General features: G+C 42.5%; 1 protein-coding gene across 5 annotated transcripts in view; it reads left to right on the top strand.

The window, feature by feature from the left end:
- Window positions 1–16,837, top strand: part of GABRA5 (gamma-aminobutyric acid type A receptor alpha5 subunit) — an 86,191-nt gene extending 69,354 nt beyond the window's left edge. For all 5 annotated transcript variants that reach the window (XM_029951803.1, XM_029951802.1, XM_029951800.1 and 2 more), the window contains 4 exons: window positions 5,769–5,912; window positions 9,033–9,185; window positions 12,100–12,311; window positions 15,834–16,837. In XM_029951803.1, coding sequence (XP_029807663.1) covers window positions 5,769–5,912; window positions 9,033–9,185; window positions 12,100–12,311; window positions 15,834–16,136 — 812 coding nt within the window. In that variant the 3' untranslated portion in view covers window positions 16,137–16,837. The remainder of the gene's footprint in view (window positions 1–5,768; window positions 5,913–9,032; window positions 9,186–12,099; window positions 12,312–15,833) is intronic.
- Window positions 16,838–17,278: the final 441 nt, after the last annotated feature.

Here is a 17,278-nt window from a genome sequence, read left to right as displayed (position 1 = left end):
GAGGCCAGCTTCATAGGGCAGCAGCTCTCCCCATTATGAGGTAGGTGAACTGAGAAGAAGACACAGGGCAGGTGTACAAGACAATAGAAACAAAAGCTGTCTGAGCTAGTCTGGGGACAATAAGAAGCCAGGGGATATTGTCTCATACCTTCTGCTGTCTGCCCCACACTCACAGCTTTGATCAGAATCCAGAGGAGCTGCTCTGCTCAGGTCCATGTCTGAGCGCCACAGCTCTTTAAGGGTCCTATAGCATTTACACAGCAGGAGGGAGATAGAAATCTCAGTCATTTATGTGGATTGCAATGAGCCCTCACAACCTTATTAGCATGTGCCCAGTGGCTAATGGTCACAGTGCCTATGACCAGACATCTGGAAAGCAGCTTGCTGAGGTAGAGGCATCATTAGTCCCCACATATATCCTCAGTACCCAGAGCCACCCATCTCCCCAGTAGAGAAGGGAAATTACAACAGAATGCACTTGTGTCAAGGAAGTTTTAATGCTCTGTGAAAAATATATATTATCTAAAACTTGACAATGAGGTATGTTAATTAAGCAAACAAACAGAAAAGACAAGAATACCACTCAACATTGACCTGCAATGTGAGTGAAGTTTAGCGTCCATGATATTTCATCAATTGTTATAATGAAGTCTAATCTATTTACTTCCATTTCAAATCATTATTATGCAGGTAAATCTCAGAGTCATATCATTAATTCTCACAGTTCTGACCTCATCCTTGCTTAGCAACTTTCTGATAGATTGGCCTATCACTCGTCCTTTTTTTCAGGGACAGACTACACTGGTTATTGGAAAAGAATACTGAGTATCACACATCTAGGGGGAGAATCTAGCAAAAAGATAGAGAATGATGGGCACCTGGGTGGCTCAGTCAGTTAAGCGTCCAACTCTTGATTTTGGCTCAGGTCATGACCACATGGGGCTGTGAGTTTGAGCTCTGTGTTAGGCTCTGTGCTGACAGCATGAAGTCTTCTTGGGATTCTCTCTCTCCTCTCTCTCTCTGTCCCTCCCCTGTGCATGTGTGCATGTGCTTTCTCTGTCAATCTCTCAAAATAAATAAGTTATGAAAACAAGATAGAGAATGATACAATCTTTTAAAAAATATTTCAATATAGAAAACTCTTTTGGGTAGGCCTCAGCCTATCCACAGTGATGCTATCATCTAAGAATGCCTAGGCACTTGCCTAGCCATATTACTCAGCATAAATTCCTATAGACATTTCTCTTAGTGGAGCCATTGCTGTAGTAGGACCAACTCTTGTAGTTCTCATTGTGTTTGCAAGATGCATCTCACCCACAAACATCAGGGAACGTTGAAAAGACGTTTATTACAAGTCCTAGAAGGTACACAGCACACATGGGGCCACACGGTGAGGTCACAGGTAGAGAAACAGAAAGAGAGCGCAGACCCAGGGTTTTCCTTTATTCAGGTCTAGGTTGGGGTTCCTAGGGTTTGGCAGGTTCATTCTTTATTGTCAAATTTAAACCATGAGAGCAAGAATTAGTGCACAGGAAGGGGAAAGTGGGGTGACCCAAGTGGTCAGCTATCTAGGTCATCCTGGACTTTAAAAGTGGAATCTCATGGGCAGGATGGCCTGGCTCTTTGTTTAGTTGTGTAGCTGGCAGTGTATTCAAGATGGATGTCTTTGAAGTGGATGCCTCAGCTTAACATCAGGTGCTTGCATTACAATAAAAAAAGAAAAACTTATGGATAGGCACTCTCACTACAAAGAACTATATACACTACAAAGACACATCATGTCCATAATTAAAAAGATACAAGACCAAAAGATGTAACTCTCCCCCTCCCCAGCCTATAATATGTAGATCCAGTTCAGTTTCAGTATAAATCTCATCAGAGTATTTTTATGGAAGTCTGATAAGCCGATTCCAACATATATATGGGTTAGCAGAGGACCAAGTATAGCCAGGCTCCCTGAAGAAGAAAAGAGGCATACCTTACCCTTCCAGCTCTTGGTGTCTTCCAAAGCAGGACAGCAAAAGGGAACTTAGCAGAGGACCCAGCAAAGAAAAAACCAGTGCATAAATGGAAACCTTACTTGGCAGAGCAAGTGAGTGGATGGGAGAGATGGCTTAATGACTTAGGTAGGAACACAGAAAATCACATGGAGAACATGCCATTGGATACTTCTGTGTGGAAAATATAGACAGAAGTCAATTCCCAGTAATTAAGGCCCTAAGGATGGAAGACAATGTGTTAAAACCATGATAATGCATGTGTCATATAGTGTGACCTCAGAACAGGGAGGGCCTCTGAAATAAGATGCAGAAAAATGAAAAGAATGATAAATTTGACTAAAATTAAATTTGATCAAAAGAAGAAAACAACATGAACACAGTGAAATAGCCACAAGTTTGAAGATACTTGTAATACATAGAACAAAAAGTATCAAGACGTATAAGAGAACTATGAATCAAATGGGTAAACACATGAACAGATTTCACAAAGAAGACATAGACAAAACCAAAATAAACAAAAGACAAACAAATAAACAAAAACAAGCCAACAACTTTGTTTTGTGACTTCTGCCCAGAAAGTAAAACTACAAAGTAAACAGTGCAATGGTTATCATAAAATTCAGAATACCACTTTTTAGGGAAGAGGTGAGCTTTCAGTGAGCCATGCACAGAAAGCCTTGAACCTTCTTCTATTTTCCTCTGTATTAAGCACATTTACAACATACATGCTGATTTCATTATTTTTCAACAGCTATGGATACTCTTTTGCACGTAAATGAAGAATAAAGGTAGCGATGTGAATTAGCAAAGAACCTTCTACACTTTTTAGTAGAACTCTTGATCACTCCAGAGACCATTCTTCTAACTTCTACCTGTTAAGATCTCTGATGCAAATTTATAGTTCTTCTGGCCCAATCTAATATAATTGCTACTCCAGGGGCTCATGGCCTGGAGTAGAGTCACAGAGCATGCTTTCCTACCGAGGGATGCATCCCCTGCCAGCAGTGATCAGACCTCTGCAGCTCTTCACTCATCTGCTGAGATATCTACAGACTTCTCACCTCTGGGGGTACTTGGTTTTCCTCAAATCTGCTTGAGGGTTATTCTCTGCCTACGTAGTTGAGAGCAAAGCACACAGCTTTGTTCAAAAGGTGTCAAAGTGGTTCGATGTGGCATCTGTTCAGATTCATGGGCTTGATCATGGGACAGGTGTGCTGGCTTACCTTCAGGGGCCTCAAAAGACAACTGGAACAAATAAGCCTGTCAGTTCTTCAAAGCCAGCTGCTCTTGTAGAACTGATCTTGCCACAGTTCTACAAGAAGGCCAGATCCTTCTAGTTCCTGTGGCCACTCCTGACCCATTATCTGAAGCCTGACAGCACATTCCCTGTACCCTCCCACCACAGTGCCTGCTGCTCTAGGGCTTTGCTGTTCTCCCCTTACCTTCTCAAATTCTTGATGCTGCAGCACCCTAGGAAGTCTTTCACCACCCTCTTTTTTATCCACCAACACTCCTCAGGTGATCTCACCAGCCAATGCTTCAGGTGACATCCATATGCTGGCAACTGGAGAGGTCACATCTTCACTCATTCCCATGAACTAACTTGTATAGCCAACTGTCTGCTCAACATCCTCAAGTAAACCCCTTGTAGGTCTCACTTCTGACACACTGAACCTACACTGCTGCTATTTCACCAGAAGCCAGGTCCTTCCAGAATCTTTTCCATCCTCCTAAGTGCAAATGACCTGTCTAGATGTCCAGCCTGGTCCCCTTCTTCCTCTCAGTTTACATGATTTGTTAGTGACTGGACAACCCTTCCTTTTAACATGCATCCCTAATTTCTCCTCTTTTTGCCACTGCCCATCACTGTCATCTTCCACCTGGATTTTTTTAATGTTTATTTAGTTTTGAACGAGAGAGAGAGAGAGTGACACAGGAACAGAAGCAGGCTCAACGCTATCAGCACAGAGCCTGATGTGGGTCTCGATCTCATGAACCATGAGATCATGACCTGAGCTGAAATTAAGAGTCAACACTTAACCAACTGAACCACCCAGGCCCCCTTCCACCTGGATAATGTTGCCCTGGGAAGGCTCCCATTTCTGTCTGCTTCCCACCTACTTTATATTCTCCCATCTCAGTCAGACAGATCCTTTTAAAGCATAAATTAGAATATGTCACTTATTTGCCTAATCATTCATCCCCACCTCCATATCTTCTGACTAGCTCAGAGCAAAAGCTGTAAAATATCGTTGAGACACCTTTTTATCTGGTGTTTTCCTCTGCCCTAAGCCATCTTCCCTGTCCAGCCACACTGCCTGCCTGGCTTCTCCTCAGGTTTTGCAGGCATGCTCCTGCCTCAGGACCTTTGTAGCACCTATTCCTGGGATGCTCTTCTTCCTGACAGACTCATGGCCAACTCCTGCACATCTCTTGGGTCTCCTAAGTTAGGTCTTCCCAGACAACCTCACTTAAAATTGTACCTCTTCCCACTTCATCACTTGTAGTTCGCCATAGCAATTACTCACCTGTTACCTATTTTATGTGTGTCTGTTTCCCTCCTCTGGGAGAGGGTCTTTGTTCCTCATCTAGCTATTCTAGTTTTCTATTGCCGCATGCTGCATTATCACAAAGCAGTTTAAAGCAATACATATGTAACGAGCCTTACTGTGGTAATCATTTCACAATGTATACATACATCAAATCATTACAATGTATACCTTAAATGTACACAATGCCACACGTCAATTATATGTCAAAAAGCTGAGAAAAAAAGAAAAAAGAAAAAACACCTTTATTGTCTTACAGTTTCATAGGTCAGAATATAGTATGTTTGCCTGATGTCTCTTTGCTGGATCCCACAGGCTAGTATTATAGTGTTGGCAGGGCTTCTTTCCTTTCGGGGGCTGAGGGGCTAAATCTACCTGCAGCTTCATTCAGGTTGTTGGTTGGATTCAGTTCTGTCTGGCTGTAGGTTTGAAGTCCGTTTCCTGCTTGCTCTTACCTGGGCAAGGGGTATTCTTACCCTATAGAAGGGTCAAGTACTTTATTCACACTTTAAATCTCTCTGAGATGGGTCTCTGACTGGCATCAGCTAGAGAAAGTTCTCTGTTTTTAATGGCTCAAGTGATTATATTGGGTGCACTGGGCTAATCCAGGATAATCTTCTGATTTAAAGGCCCATAGCCTTAATTCCATCTGCACAATGCTATTTGCCATATAAGGTAACATTCGTAGGCATGACACCAATGGAGGTCTTACCTACCATGCCACCCTCCCACCAGGACAGCATCAGACAGCAAGACAATAAATTCTACCAGTTGAAAAGTGGAACCTTTATCATAGCTGATGCACTCAAGTACTGTTCCATGTGCTCTATGCATGAAGTCATTATGGAGCTTGTATCATGATAGCTACTGTTACCACCCCATTTTACAGATGGAAGAACTGAGGCACAGATCATAAGTTACTTGCCCAACACCACAGAGCTGGGAGAGCCCCTGACACTGTGGTCTCAGCCCATGTGATAGTGTACCCTAAGACAAAATACATACTGGGAAGCACCAGGAACTGAGTGCTAACCGCTCAGATCTCCAGAAATGAGAAGGACCTGAACAGTGGTGGCATCTGCCTTGGTCTGACCACCTTGTGAATTGCTCAGGTCCTTTGACCTTCAAACCATTTCTCTTGCTACTTTTATAAATATCTCTGATTGTGCAACGCTGAAAATAATTCCATATTTATACCGCCTTTTGTACTCCAATGCAGATGCATATCCTAATTCCGAAGTTGTCTATGTCTGGACTAATGGAACCACTAAGTCAGTGGTGGTGGCAGAAGATGGCTCCAGGTTGAACCAGTACCACTTGATGGGGCAGACGGTGGGCACTGAGAACATCAGCACCAGCACAGGTGAGACACAGTGCACACAGAATGTCACACGTTGGGAGAGCTCAGTGTTCCTGTACCATGCTGGAGGGCAGGGATGCCCCCTAGGGAGGCTTGAGTTCTACTCAGCAAGCTAGGACACAGCTGTGGTGGTGTGGTGCTATCCCCAAGGAGCCCTCCAATTCAGGTCCAGGTCCCTGCAGCTGCACGCAGAGGCAGCAGCTGCAGTGGCTGGCTAGCGTCATGAAAACCATGAGAGACATTAATCTGAGGTGTGTTTGCCCATATGTGAGCAGGCTGTTGTGATTGTAGGCCCTGCCTGGAGGTGACATGGGCCTCCTTATATAACGCAGGCCCTGCTCCAAACATTGAGACATAGAGGCAGCAGTCTCTTCAGGAAAGGTAGACAGCTTCCTAAAAGTACTCCTATTTACCAGCTCCCCTACCTCTTGTTTTGAACATTTCTAAGAAGATTTCCCAGGGGTTGAATTTTGGGAAGCACAAACAAGCAGCATAGAAATAGCTGAAACCTCACCAAGAAGGAAGCACGGGCTCTCACTCTCACGTACACAGGGCTGGGCTGAGTACCACAGGGACAGTACAAGCCTGGCTTGGGTGAGGTGTCCAAAGGAACAGAATGCATTCCAGTTTCTGCACCTGCATTGTGCATCTTGGCCATCTCCTGGCCACAGGAGGACCAGACCCAGCAGTCAGGAAGCTTTTCTTAGCTGTCGAGGAGACCCCAGGGCACAGAGAGTCTCCACATGGCAGAGAAGAAAAGTATAATAGCGATGGAGTGGGCCCTGTCACAAGGATGAATTCTGAGCTTCAAATGATACCCTGGTCAGCACTGCCAAACCTCAGAGCTGGCAGGAAGCTCATGGACACTGAGTGCATGCTTCTTCCATATACAGTTTCCTAGAGCCTACCCACTGGCCTGGGGCTGAGCATTCTGGGGAGAGGGGAGAGAGTCTGGCAGGATGGTGAGGATGGTGGCATTGTATGGATGCCTAAAGAGAAAGGAGGAGGAGGCAAGCTTAATTTTATGGGAACAAGTGAAAAGGTGGCATGGCAGATATTTGGGGTAAAGAATTCCCATGCTGATGGAGGATGCCACTGTTTGGAGTTGTTTCATATAGTTCTTTAAAAATGTATAAATGGGGTTTCTTCCTCTATTTGCATTCCAAAAATATGGTCTTTTTTTTTTTTTTACATTATCTGATATTGCTGCCCCAAAATAAAACAAATGAAAGAGGGGATGAAGGGATAGGCACAATGGGTAAAGGAGAGTGGAAGATACAGACTTCTGGTTATGGAATGAATAAGTCACAGAAATACAAAGCACAGCATAAGGAATATTGTCCCTGATATTGTAATAGGGATGTATTGGAACAGATGGTAGATACAATTGTGTCGAACACAGCATAATGTATAAACCTGTTATGTCATTATGTTGTACGCCCCAAACTAGTGTAACATTGTGTGTAAACTATACTCAAATTAAAAAAAAAACAGAGTGAAAAGAACAACAATAAAAGCATTATAAATAGGAGAGGAATGTCAGACTCTACCGCAGAGAAATAGACTGGCATTTCCCCTCTTCTCAGATGTTAAGAGGCAAAATTGGATCATTATAAAGATTCAGTCCTTGCTATTAAACATAGCTCATTCTCCTCTTTGTCGCTGTTTCCTTCTGCTGTGATAGAGCCTGCTCAGCCCCTCTCCGCTGCACTGACCTGCCTTTGAGCTATGGGCAAAGTGTAGCCTGCCAATGCTGGCAAGTCCCTTCTTTTCTGTAAGGGGGCAGATTTTGCCACATGTGATCTTAATGGTTCCCTCTGCCTCTGACATCTGGCATGCTGTGAGGAAAGGCACGTAGGGACACATCCACAGCTGGCCATGCTGAGCTCTGGACTTTGATTGCAATAGCAAGCATCAGAGAGGTGCAATCTGACGCAAAGATCCCAATGCTCCACATTGGTCTCCGGTAGACCCCTCCCCCGCCAACAGATGGCTTCCACCTGGGTCTGCGTTAGTGGCAGCCTCAAACCCTTTCTCCCCACTTTGCAATTCTACCCAGCTCCCTGGCCACACCATCTATCCCTCGTAATTCAGGGAAAGAACTCTTGTCCTCAGATCAGCTTAACTCTGCCTCTACTAATCAAAGCAACCTCCCCACCTCCCTAGGGAGGTGCAAATTCAGGTAGCAGTCACCGAGATGAAAGGTACAGGGTAGAGAGTACAGACAATAGTAATTGTTATTACGTTGTATGGTGAATGATGGTGACTATACTTATCATGGTGAACATTAAGTAGTGTACAGAATTGTCGAATCACTATATGGTACACCTGAAACTAATACAACATTGTATGTTAACTATACTTTAGCAAAAAAAATCCAGCATTAGAGACTTTACAGCTGACATCCATTTACATACCCTCCGACCGCACCCCATCTCAGCTCCTTACCAGTTCACCATCAGGGCAGCATCATTCTCAACAATGAAGGGGAGGTCCCCGCTGGCCTCCCACACAGCCAGGCAGATCCAGAGAAGACACTGAGGCATCGCCAAGGAAATGCCCCAATCTCCCTGGTAGGTGGCAGGAGGGAAAGGCTGCCAGACCAGAGGCCTCCTCAAGCTGTTGTTCTTCACTCTCCACCTGGGTCTGTCTCGGAGCACGGAGGCTGTGGGGAGTGCTTCCCCCAGCTCCTGCCAGCTTTCCCTGGCTGGGAAATAGGAAGAACAATTCTGCACCTTCAACAGGGCTATGTGATGTCCTGAGTTATATCTGGAGAGGCTAAATCCTGAAATCCTGATGACAGTAGCAGTGAGGGGGTGGGCAGAGAGTGGCACAGATTGTGACCAGGGATTAGGAAAACACAGAATCTGATTTTCCCCAGGAAAAACATCTACCAGCAAAGGCTCTTCAAAGGCTGGGGCTCAAAAGACCTACTTACAAAATGATGGCTAAGAAATCTATGCATCCTCTTTCTTCTCCTTCATCCCAACAGTACAAATAAATGGTTGTCCAGTGGGAGGGTGAAGAGAAGGAAACTCCTGGACTGCCTCTGGTTCAGGGGCAGGAACCACAGACAGGATTTTAGGACAGGTGGTTGCCCAGAGTTAATTTGCTTATTTGCAGGTGAATACACAATCATGACGGCTCATTTCCATCTGAAGAGGAAGATTGGGTACTTTGTCATCCAGACCTACCTTCCCTGCATAATGACTGTGATCTTGTCACAAGTGTCCTTTTGGCTGAACAGAGAATCGGTCCCTGCCAGGACAGTGTTTGGTGAGTGTTCCCAAGCTAGGCCTGCACTGGTGCTTTGTGACTGCTTCTAACTACCCCCAAACAACAACAGCCTCTGGACAACCGGTGCTGTCTGTTTTGTGACCTGGAAAACAAACAGACTAATTAGTTAAGAATTCAATGCTAAAGATGAGGATTTAGGATTATGCTCTAACAAAGGTTTAGGAAATGACACTTGGTCTATTTGATCATTGTTTCCATTTTGAAAAGCTTTTGCTGGTAGGTTTCTTTTGTTTTTTGTTTGTTTGTTTGTTTGTTTGTTTTGTTTTTGTTTTTTTTAGGTTTGAAACTGGTAGCAATCCATCTTATGTGAGATTTTGCTAGTCTTTTCAAACTTCTCCCAAAGTACTGCTTTTTACTTTATCAAGCAGTTTTCTTTGAAACATGATGCCACTTTAAAATTAACTCCCAAGGGGCATTCAATATACCATATGTGACATGGTAATAATAAATCACATATCTATATATCATGTACACCATAACTTGGTGTATATGATATGAATATACAGATATTTGCATGTGTACATAACACACTTATTATATAAACATAGAATACACATGTATAGATACACATAGATACATATACAGCAATGTATCCAGATACACATATACATACACACACACATATACATATGTATACATACATACATATACAGGATAAGGATTTAGTAGAATCATTCGATATCCCTAAGACATAAATGAGGTTTAGCAAGATCAGGAGGTACCTCAGCATTACAAATATAGTTGAGCATTTGGCTCTTACCTCACATTTCAGTAGTGATACTTAAGGTAGTTTTGCAAGTCAGTTGTGGTAATGGATGCTCACATATTTCTAAACTATAAGGTACACCGCCTGCCTCAGCTCTTACTATTGCACTTTCCCTTGAAAAGAAGGTAATCACGACCAGCATTTTATGTTAATACTCCTATAGTCTATAGGAAGCTTGAAAGCCCAGGAAGTTTCTCGGTGAGAGGCCCAAGAGTGTTCTTGTCAGACCATCTCGCTACATCCGCCTACATGACCAGCTTCACTTCCCTTGCTTCATCTAGCTTCAGGAATGTTTCAGAGAGGTATGGAGGTTGCTTCATGGCTAGGCAGTACTTCCCCAGGTCTTTAGGAAAACATTAGTAGGTGGCTGAGAAAAAAAATAATTTGAACAATGTTGCATATTAGCATCTGTTTCTTCTTGGAGAATCTACATGCACATTAGAGTATTAAAGGACCCAAGAAGTTGCAAGAAGCCTGTTAAAGGCCATGCACAGAACACTTTCCCCAAGCACAATGATTAAGTGGATTTTTAGGAAAAATCAAAGATGCCTACTGATTTCTCAGTATTAATTCTACACATGGTACCATGTTCAATACCTTTGAGTATTGAGTTCAATACCTTTGAATACATATGTACATTTGAAGGATGACACTGGATGAAAACTAAGCTGCTGTGACCACCAGTGACATTATGTCTTTGGTGCTATACTGGGTTTCCTAAAGTTATGTAACAGAGTACCGTGCCCTGAATGGCTTAAACAACAGAAATCTTAGATCTGGAGGCTGTAAGTCCAAAATCAAAAGGTCAGCAAAGCTGGTTCCTTCTGAGGACTGTGAGGGATGGGTCTGTTTCAGGCCTCTCTCCTAGTTTCTGGCAGCTCCTTGCCTTGTGAGAGAGAATTCCAGTCTTCACTGGGTATTCTTCCTGCCTGTGTTCATGTCTCTGGCACCTTTCATACTGCGTCAGGGCCTGCTCTAACAATCTCATTTTAACCTGATTACTTCTGTAAAAGCTATATTTCCAAGTAAGGTTACATTCTGAAATTCTGGAGGTTAGGACTTCAACATACGAATTGTAACATTGTACCCTTAACAGGTGCATTCTACCCACACCTCATGCACACAGGTGCACCCTTGTGCAGACAAAATTGTGGTGAGGAGGAAGGCACAGAGCATGTGGAAGCTATGTGGGCTGTAAAGGTCTTGCAGACCTGGGTCTGAATACAGGTTCTCAGTTATCAGCTAGCAATGGGGTGCATTGCTAAGTATTTTTAAGTCTTTAAGCATCTTACCTGTGAATGGGGATAATGACACCTGTCCAGAATGTAACTTAAATAAGTCTGGCACTTAATGGATGCTAGATAAATGGGTTATAATCTGCCAGCCCTGAATGTTCCACTCCAAGGATTTGGCCTTGCTGCATGGTCACTGCAACGTTTCCACAGAAGCCAAGTCAGACTAGCCACAGACACCCTGCACAGTGGCTTTTAGGAGAAATTGATCCCTCTTGGGCGGAGGAAAGTACTGAGACTCTGATTCAGACATGGTGCTTCTACTGCACTCAGCTTCTCAGTTCCTCAAGGTATGCAAGTTGAGCATACCTTTTAATCCATGTAAAAGCAGGTTTGTCTCTGCAGGTTGCCTTGAGCCCACTACTCATCGAGTGCCTAACAAATTTTTGTGAAACACTTCACTAAATGCTATGTGAATGTCTTTACCTGTTCTCAATTGGGTATTACCCCCATGGCACAGAGGAACACCACCTATTCAACCTGAGCTGTTTGCTACTTGCTTGGCTCAAGACAATGGGGACACAGAGTATGTGTAGGTATCAGACCAATTCCTATCCTCTTCAGCTTGTATTCTTGATGAAGGAGCCAATTAATAAGGTAAATAGAATAAGCAATAAAATAGCAAATAAATGCTATGAGTTTGTTAAATGTTATGAAACTAGAGAGGGAGGTTCTGTCTGGTAAAGATAACCAGTTCACTGATAAAGTTAACTAGTTCCTTTCCTGTCTTCATTTGTTATGGTCAGGGGTGTTCTACTGGGGGTCTCGGGGCCAGTACTGACACTTCTTTCCATTCTCCTTACCCATGTCCCCACCCTGTCACTACCAACCACAGGGGTGACCACAGTGCTGACCATGACTACCCTCAGCATCAGTGCTCGGAACTCTCTACCCAAAGTGGCTTATGCTACAGCCATGGACTGGTTCATAGCTGTGTGCTATGCTTTCGTGTTCTCTGCGCTGATTGAGTTTGCCACCGTCAACTATTTCACAAAGAGAGGCTGGGCCTGGGATGGCAAAAAAGCCTCAGAAGCAGCCAAGGTCAAGGTATTGACTTCATTTTCCCCTCTTCCTCCAGAGAGAAAATGTGCCTGATACAAATCATCAAATATAAGACAAGTGTTTCTCCTCTCTATCTCCCACCACCCCCTTTCAACAAAAAAAAGTACCCCTTCCCTTGTGTTCAGGCTCCCTCCCAAGTCTTACTTACAACAGGTTCTATTTCAAATTTGTTTTGAATCATCAGCTTTGATCAAGTAAAAGGTCTGATGTCATGTGAATGGTTTGGGCTTGTTTAGACATAGTCCTGTTATTTTTGCTAAAGTACCTTCTGTCTGTTCAGTGACTACTTGTCCGGTTCTGAATTGTACATTCTCTGTCACTCTCTTTTGCCACTACACCACGAAGGGTGGCTTTAAGAGGACACGGTGAGCATACAGCTTATTGGAGGCAGCAAAGCCAACCTGAGGAGGAGATGATTTGGTTCGCTTAGCCGTGCACAGTTACTGTGGAAAGCATTACTGTGTTCAAAGCAATTAATCATCAGGAATTTAAAGGGTGATTTGTGCCTAAATCTAGGAATATTTGAAGAATATTGCACAGAATTGCACAGAATTCCAAGCTCAATTATGTCTTAGGGGAGATGAGAATAATCAACATGGAACAGAAAATGAAACAGCATTTGATAAACTGCTAATTACACCATACATTAAACAAATTAGCAAAGAAGAGCAGATCAAAGTTATCAAAGTAAACTTGAAATAACAATCTGTCCTTTGAAAACTCAGCAAGAAGGGAGTCCTGGAAGGTATTATAGAAGACTGGAATTGTCTGACCTGAGCTTCCAGCCAGGGCCACAAACCAGAAACAGCTACCAAGGCTCTCTCTTTTTATTGAGGACACTCATCAGTGTCTCATTGAATATCTAATGTTTGCTTTTTGCATTTAACTCAACTATTTTCTTTCCAATAAAAAGTCAGAGGTTCTGACTTATGCTGACATATCTGATTCTTCCCACTTCGAGGGGCCAGATAGCCCCTCTCATGTCAGAATTCCAGTTATGGAAAACCCATTTCCAAATCCAGCTTGTTTGGTTGGAGCCTATCTTCTGTGCTAGGCTCTTGCAAAGAAGATAGGAGGGGAGGGCCCTGACAAGTTGCAACCTCAGGAGTGGATGTTTTGGGGGCTGGGGATAGAGTGGGGACACAGGAATGAGCTAACCATAGTGGATTGGTGGCGACATGGGAAACCACTTTTAGAGGCAGACGGGAGATTTCTGACCCACGTGTCTGGACTTGATAGTAAAGACAAAAGGAACCATGGAGGATGTTTGTTGGGAGAGGGGCATGAATGGAATTAGGAAGGAGGGCTTCCCGATGCCTAGCCCTGTGTTGCCGAAGTGAAATGATTGCTAACAGCCTGGGTCTGGATGACTATGTGTGACAGTGAACTGGAGATACTCAAGTATGAGTAGGAGAGCAGATGGGAGTTTATTGGAGGAGTTGAGGCCTTCGGGCATATATCTGTGAGTCTAGGAGGAAGGAATGAATGGAGAGCCTAAACATTGTCAGGCAGGCTTACCATCCTTGTCAGCCTCCACTTTCACATGTGGCCCCACTATTGTTACTGCCTGCCATAGATCTGGATGGCAAGATCTTTGGAGAGGGAGGAGTGAAACTAACATGGATTGTCTAGTCCTAGATTAGTGCTGATCTTTTAGAATAAGCAGCATGATTCACTGTCTTGTGGGACTTCAAGGCTACATGTTGTTCTCCAGAAGACTGTAGTGCAGGAGAATCCCACCCCTTAGGCCTGAAAGGTTCTGTGCAGTTGAAACATCAGGTCATCTAAAGGCATTCAGGTGGGCAAGTCATACTGTTAGATATGGGTAGTATACATGAATTAGTAAACATAGTGTTAGCCTACTCACATAAATTGACTTTTACTTAGAAATAGAGAGCTTGAAAAAAAGACTATGTTGACCATTGTCACATGTTGGGATCTCCAGAGGCAAATGCCAGATAAGAGTTTGGGGTGCAAGGTGGTTTTTAAGGATGAACACAGATGAAAGAACAGAGAGGAAGGAAGTGACATTCAGAGGAAGAAGGAAGAAGTTGAAGTCAGCTCTGAAGGAGTTGGAGCTGTAGGCTGTCTCCTGGCTGCTCTGACTGCAGCTGGGCAGCAAGTGGTCCTAGAAGAGGGACTGGGGCACATCTCCATGAACACCACAGCCTTTGTGATTGTGCTGGATTCTGTACTACTGCTCACTCTCCCAAGTAAAACACATGTTACCAAGACAGATTACTGTTTTCTAAAGCATCTGTTCTTTTCTTGGCTACCCCAAGAATTATGAGCCATTCAAGGCAGTGAATTCATAGTCATGGTTATTAGTTTCTTCTGGCAGACCAGTGTGGGTGTGCACAATATCAAAGAACGGTAGTATTTCTGAAGAGTAGCCCAGAGGGTCCCGAGGTAGCCAAGGACTGGGGTAACCTCTCTCACCATGTCCCATGCTCTCTGCATCTGGCTCCATATTGATTCTACCTCTCTTTCCACTTGCTTCCTCTTACTCCTAGTTTTAATGGTTGATATATTTCCTTTAATTTACTTTCCTGTGTTTTCTAAATTAAATTTTATTTAATGGCACTATATCGAAGGAACAGTTTTTTTGCCACATTTTATTATATACATTTGCAAACAGTAATGTTTAAAGAATTTTACAATGAAAATCTGTCATTACTGTCTACTATTCATCTATCTGTCTATCTATCTATCCATTCACTCATCCTCAATTGATTTTTATACTCTTATGCATTCCAAAGTAAATTTTAGAGGGCAGTATATTTCCCACTAAATATACTTATATAAATATAAATACACATATATCATTAACTAGAGTTCAATATTTGCTTACCATTTGATTATTTCTTTTTTAATCTTTTAAATTTTTTAAAATTTATTTTTGAGAGAGAGAGAGCGAGAGTGAGAGAGAGCAGGGGAGAGTCAGAGGGAGAGGGAAACACAGAATCCAAAGATAGGCTCCATGCTCTGAGCTAGCTGTCAGCACAGAGCCCGATGCAGGGCTTGAACCCATGAACCGTGAGATCATGACCTGAGCCGAAGTTGGACGCTTAACCACCCAGGCACCCCAATCATTTGATTCTTTCAAAGAAAAAATTGCATAGTGTAAAATGCACAGATATCAAGGGTACATTTGAAGAGCTCATCTGTATATACCAAATCCCTATCAAGATAGAGGACATCACCAGTTCTCCAAAAAGTTCACCATGCCACTTCCAAGTCAACAAAGCCCTTTCTAGTCTCCACCTCAACAAAGATAACCACTATTCTGATTTTTTTCCATAAGAATTATCTTGTCATTCTAGAAGTTTATATTCAAGATTGGCCATGTGGGGTTGTAGGCTTAGAAGTCTGTCGAGAACTGCCTTCCCCTAGAGCTAAACTGATGTTTCTTTCTCTTTTGAGAGATACACCTTTAGAACCTTCGGAAATAAGTTGACAATTACCTGAAAATGGCATGCCTTTACCGTTTTATTATATATTTTGCAGAAAAAGGAGCGGGAACTCATACTAAATAAGTCATCAAATGCTTATACTACTGGGAAGATGACCCACCCCCCCAACATCCCAAAGGAACAGACCCCTGCAGGGACCTCAAATGCTTCCTCAGCCTCAGTAAAGCCTTCCGAAGAGAAGACTTCTGAAAACAAAAAGACTTACAACAGCATCAGCAAGATTGACAAAATGTCCCGAATTGTATTTCCAGTCTTGTTTGGCACTTTCAACTTAGTTTACTGGGCAACATATTTGAATAGGGAACCGGTGATTAAAGGGGCTGCCTCTCCAAAATAATTCACTGTACTCCCAAACTCCAAGAGAGCCATACTTCCAGCAGAATGGTTACCAAGGAGAGGTTGAGCTCAGAGGGACTCTCCATATTCGGGCACTGTCTTTCAGGAAATTTTTGCATGTTTAATAATATGTACAAATAATATTGCCTTGATGTTTCTATATATAATGTCAGATGTTTCAAAGATGTCACATTGATAAACAAAGCGAACAACTTTCTAGAAAAACAGGAGACAATGGCTTTGACACTCAGATACTCAGTATCTTACACTGATAGTTTACAAACAAGATAAGTATATTTTTAACTGTTCCAAGTGTTACATAACAATGTTTTTTATACTTCAAATGTCATTTCATACAAAATTTCCCAGCAAATAAATATTTTAGGAAATGCTCCATGATTATTACTTGACCAACTCTCTTGCAAGAAACAAAGATCACAAAGAGCACATTTTTCATTAAAAAGGAAACTGTGGGCATTTATGTACAAAACTAATTGCCTTTGATAATTCTTACTGGTCTGAAATTAGAAAGTACTGCATGATACTACATTAAGAAATATATTAGGCAAATATTTATGCAGATAAATTTAATAACAGAAATATAAGATATGTTAGATTAGGAGATAAAATATTTCCCCAAAGAAAAAATAAATGGCTTAAAAAATCTTTTTTTTAATTTTTCTTTGGAAAAGAAGCATTTCCCTCCACCCCCCATCTCCCCACCCAACTGAATACTGATCAGTGAAAAAAAAGGAAATGTTAAAACAAAAAGTGATGTGATGACAGTCTTGGCATTTGGCCCATGCATTCACTCGCTGAAACATTGACCACCTCTTGCTGCAGCCAGCGTGTAGTGCTTCAGTGGTGAGAAATTGTAATTTAGTTATTTTCCATTTTATTTCCTTGTACTTATTTCATGACTGACTTATTATTGCTCTGTTAGCTTTTGTATATGAACCTTAAATGTTCATTAAAAAATAAAAAAATGAACTGATCTTGTGGATAGTGTCATCGTTTGAAAAAACATCTGTACTTTGATGGGCTCATTTCCTAAAAATGACATAAAGAAAACCAATCAGGAAATTCCTGGCAATGAAACCTCTTGGTGATTCATGTCTATTTCAATCTCTTGAGTAGAGTATT

This window comes from Suricata suricatta, chromosome 9 (assembly GCF_006229205.1).
Source record: "Suricata suricatta isolate VVHF042 chromosome 9, meerkat_22Aug2017_6uvM2_HiC, whole genome shotgun sequence".
NCBI classification, from domain to species: Eukaryota; Metazoa; Chordata; class Mammalia; order Carnivora; family Herpestidae; genus Suricata; species Suricata suricatta.
The sequence above is the reverse complement of the archived record's forward strand: the minus strand, read 5'-3'. Positions and strand labels throughout refer to the sequence as shown.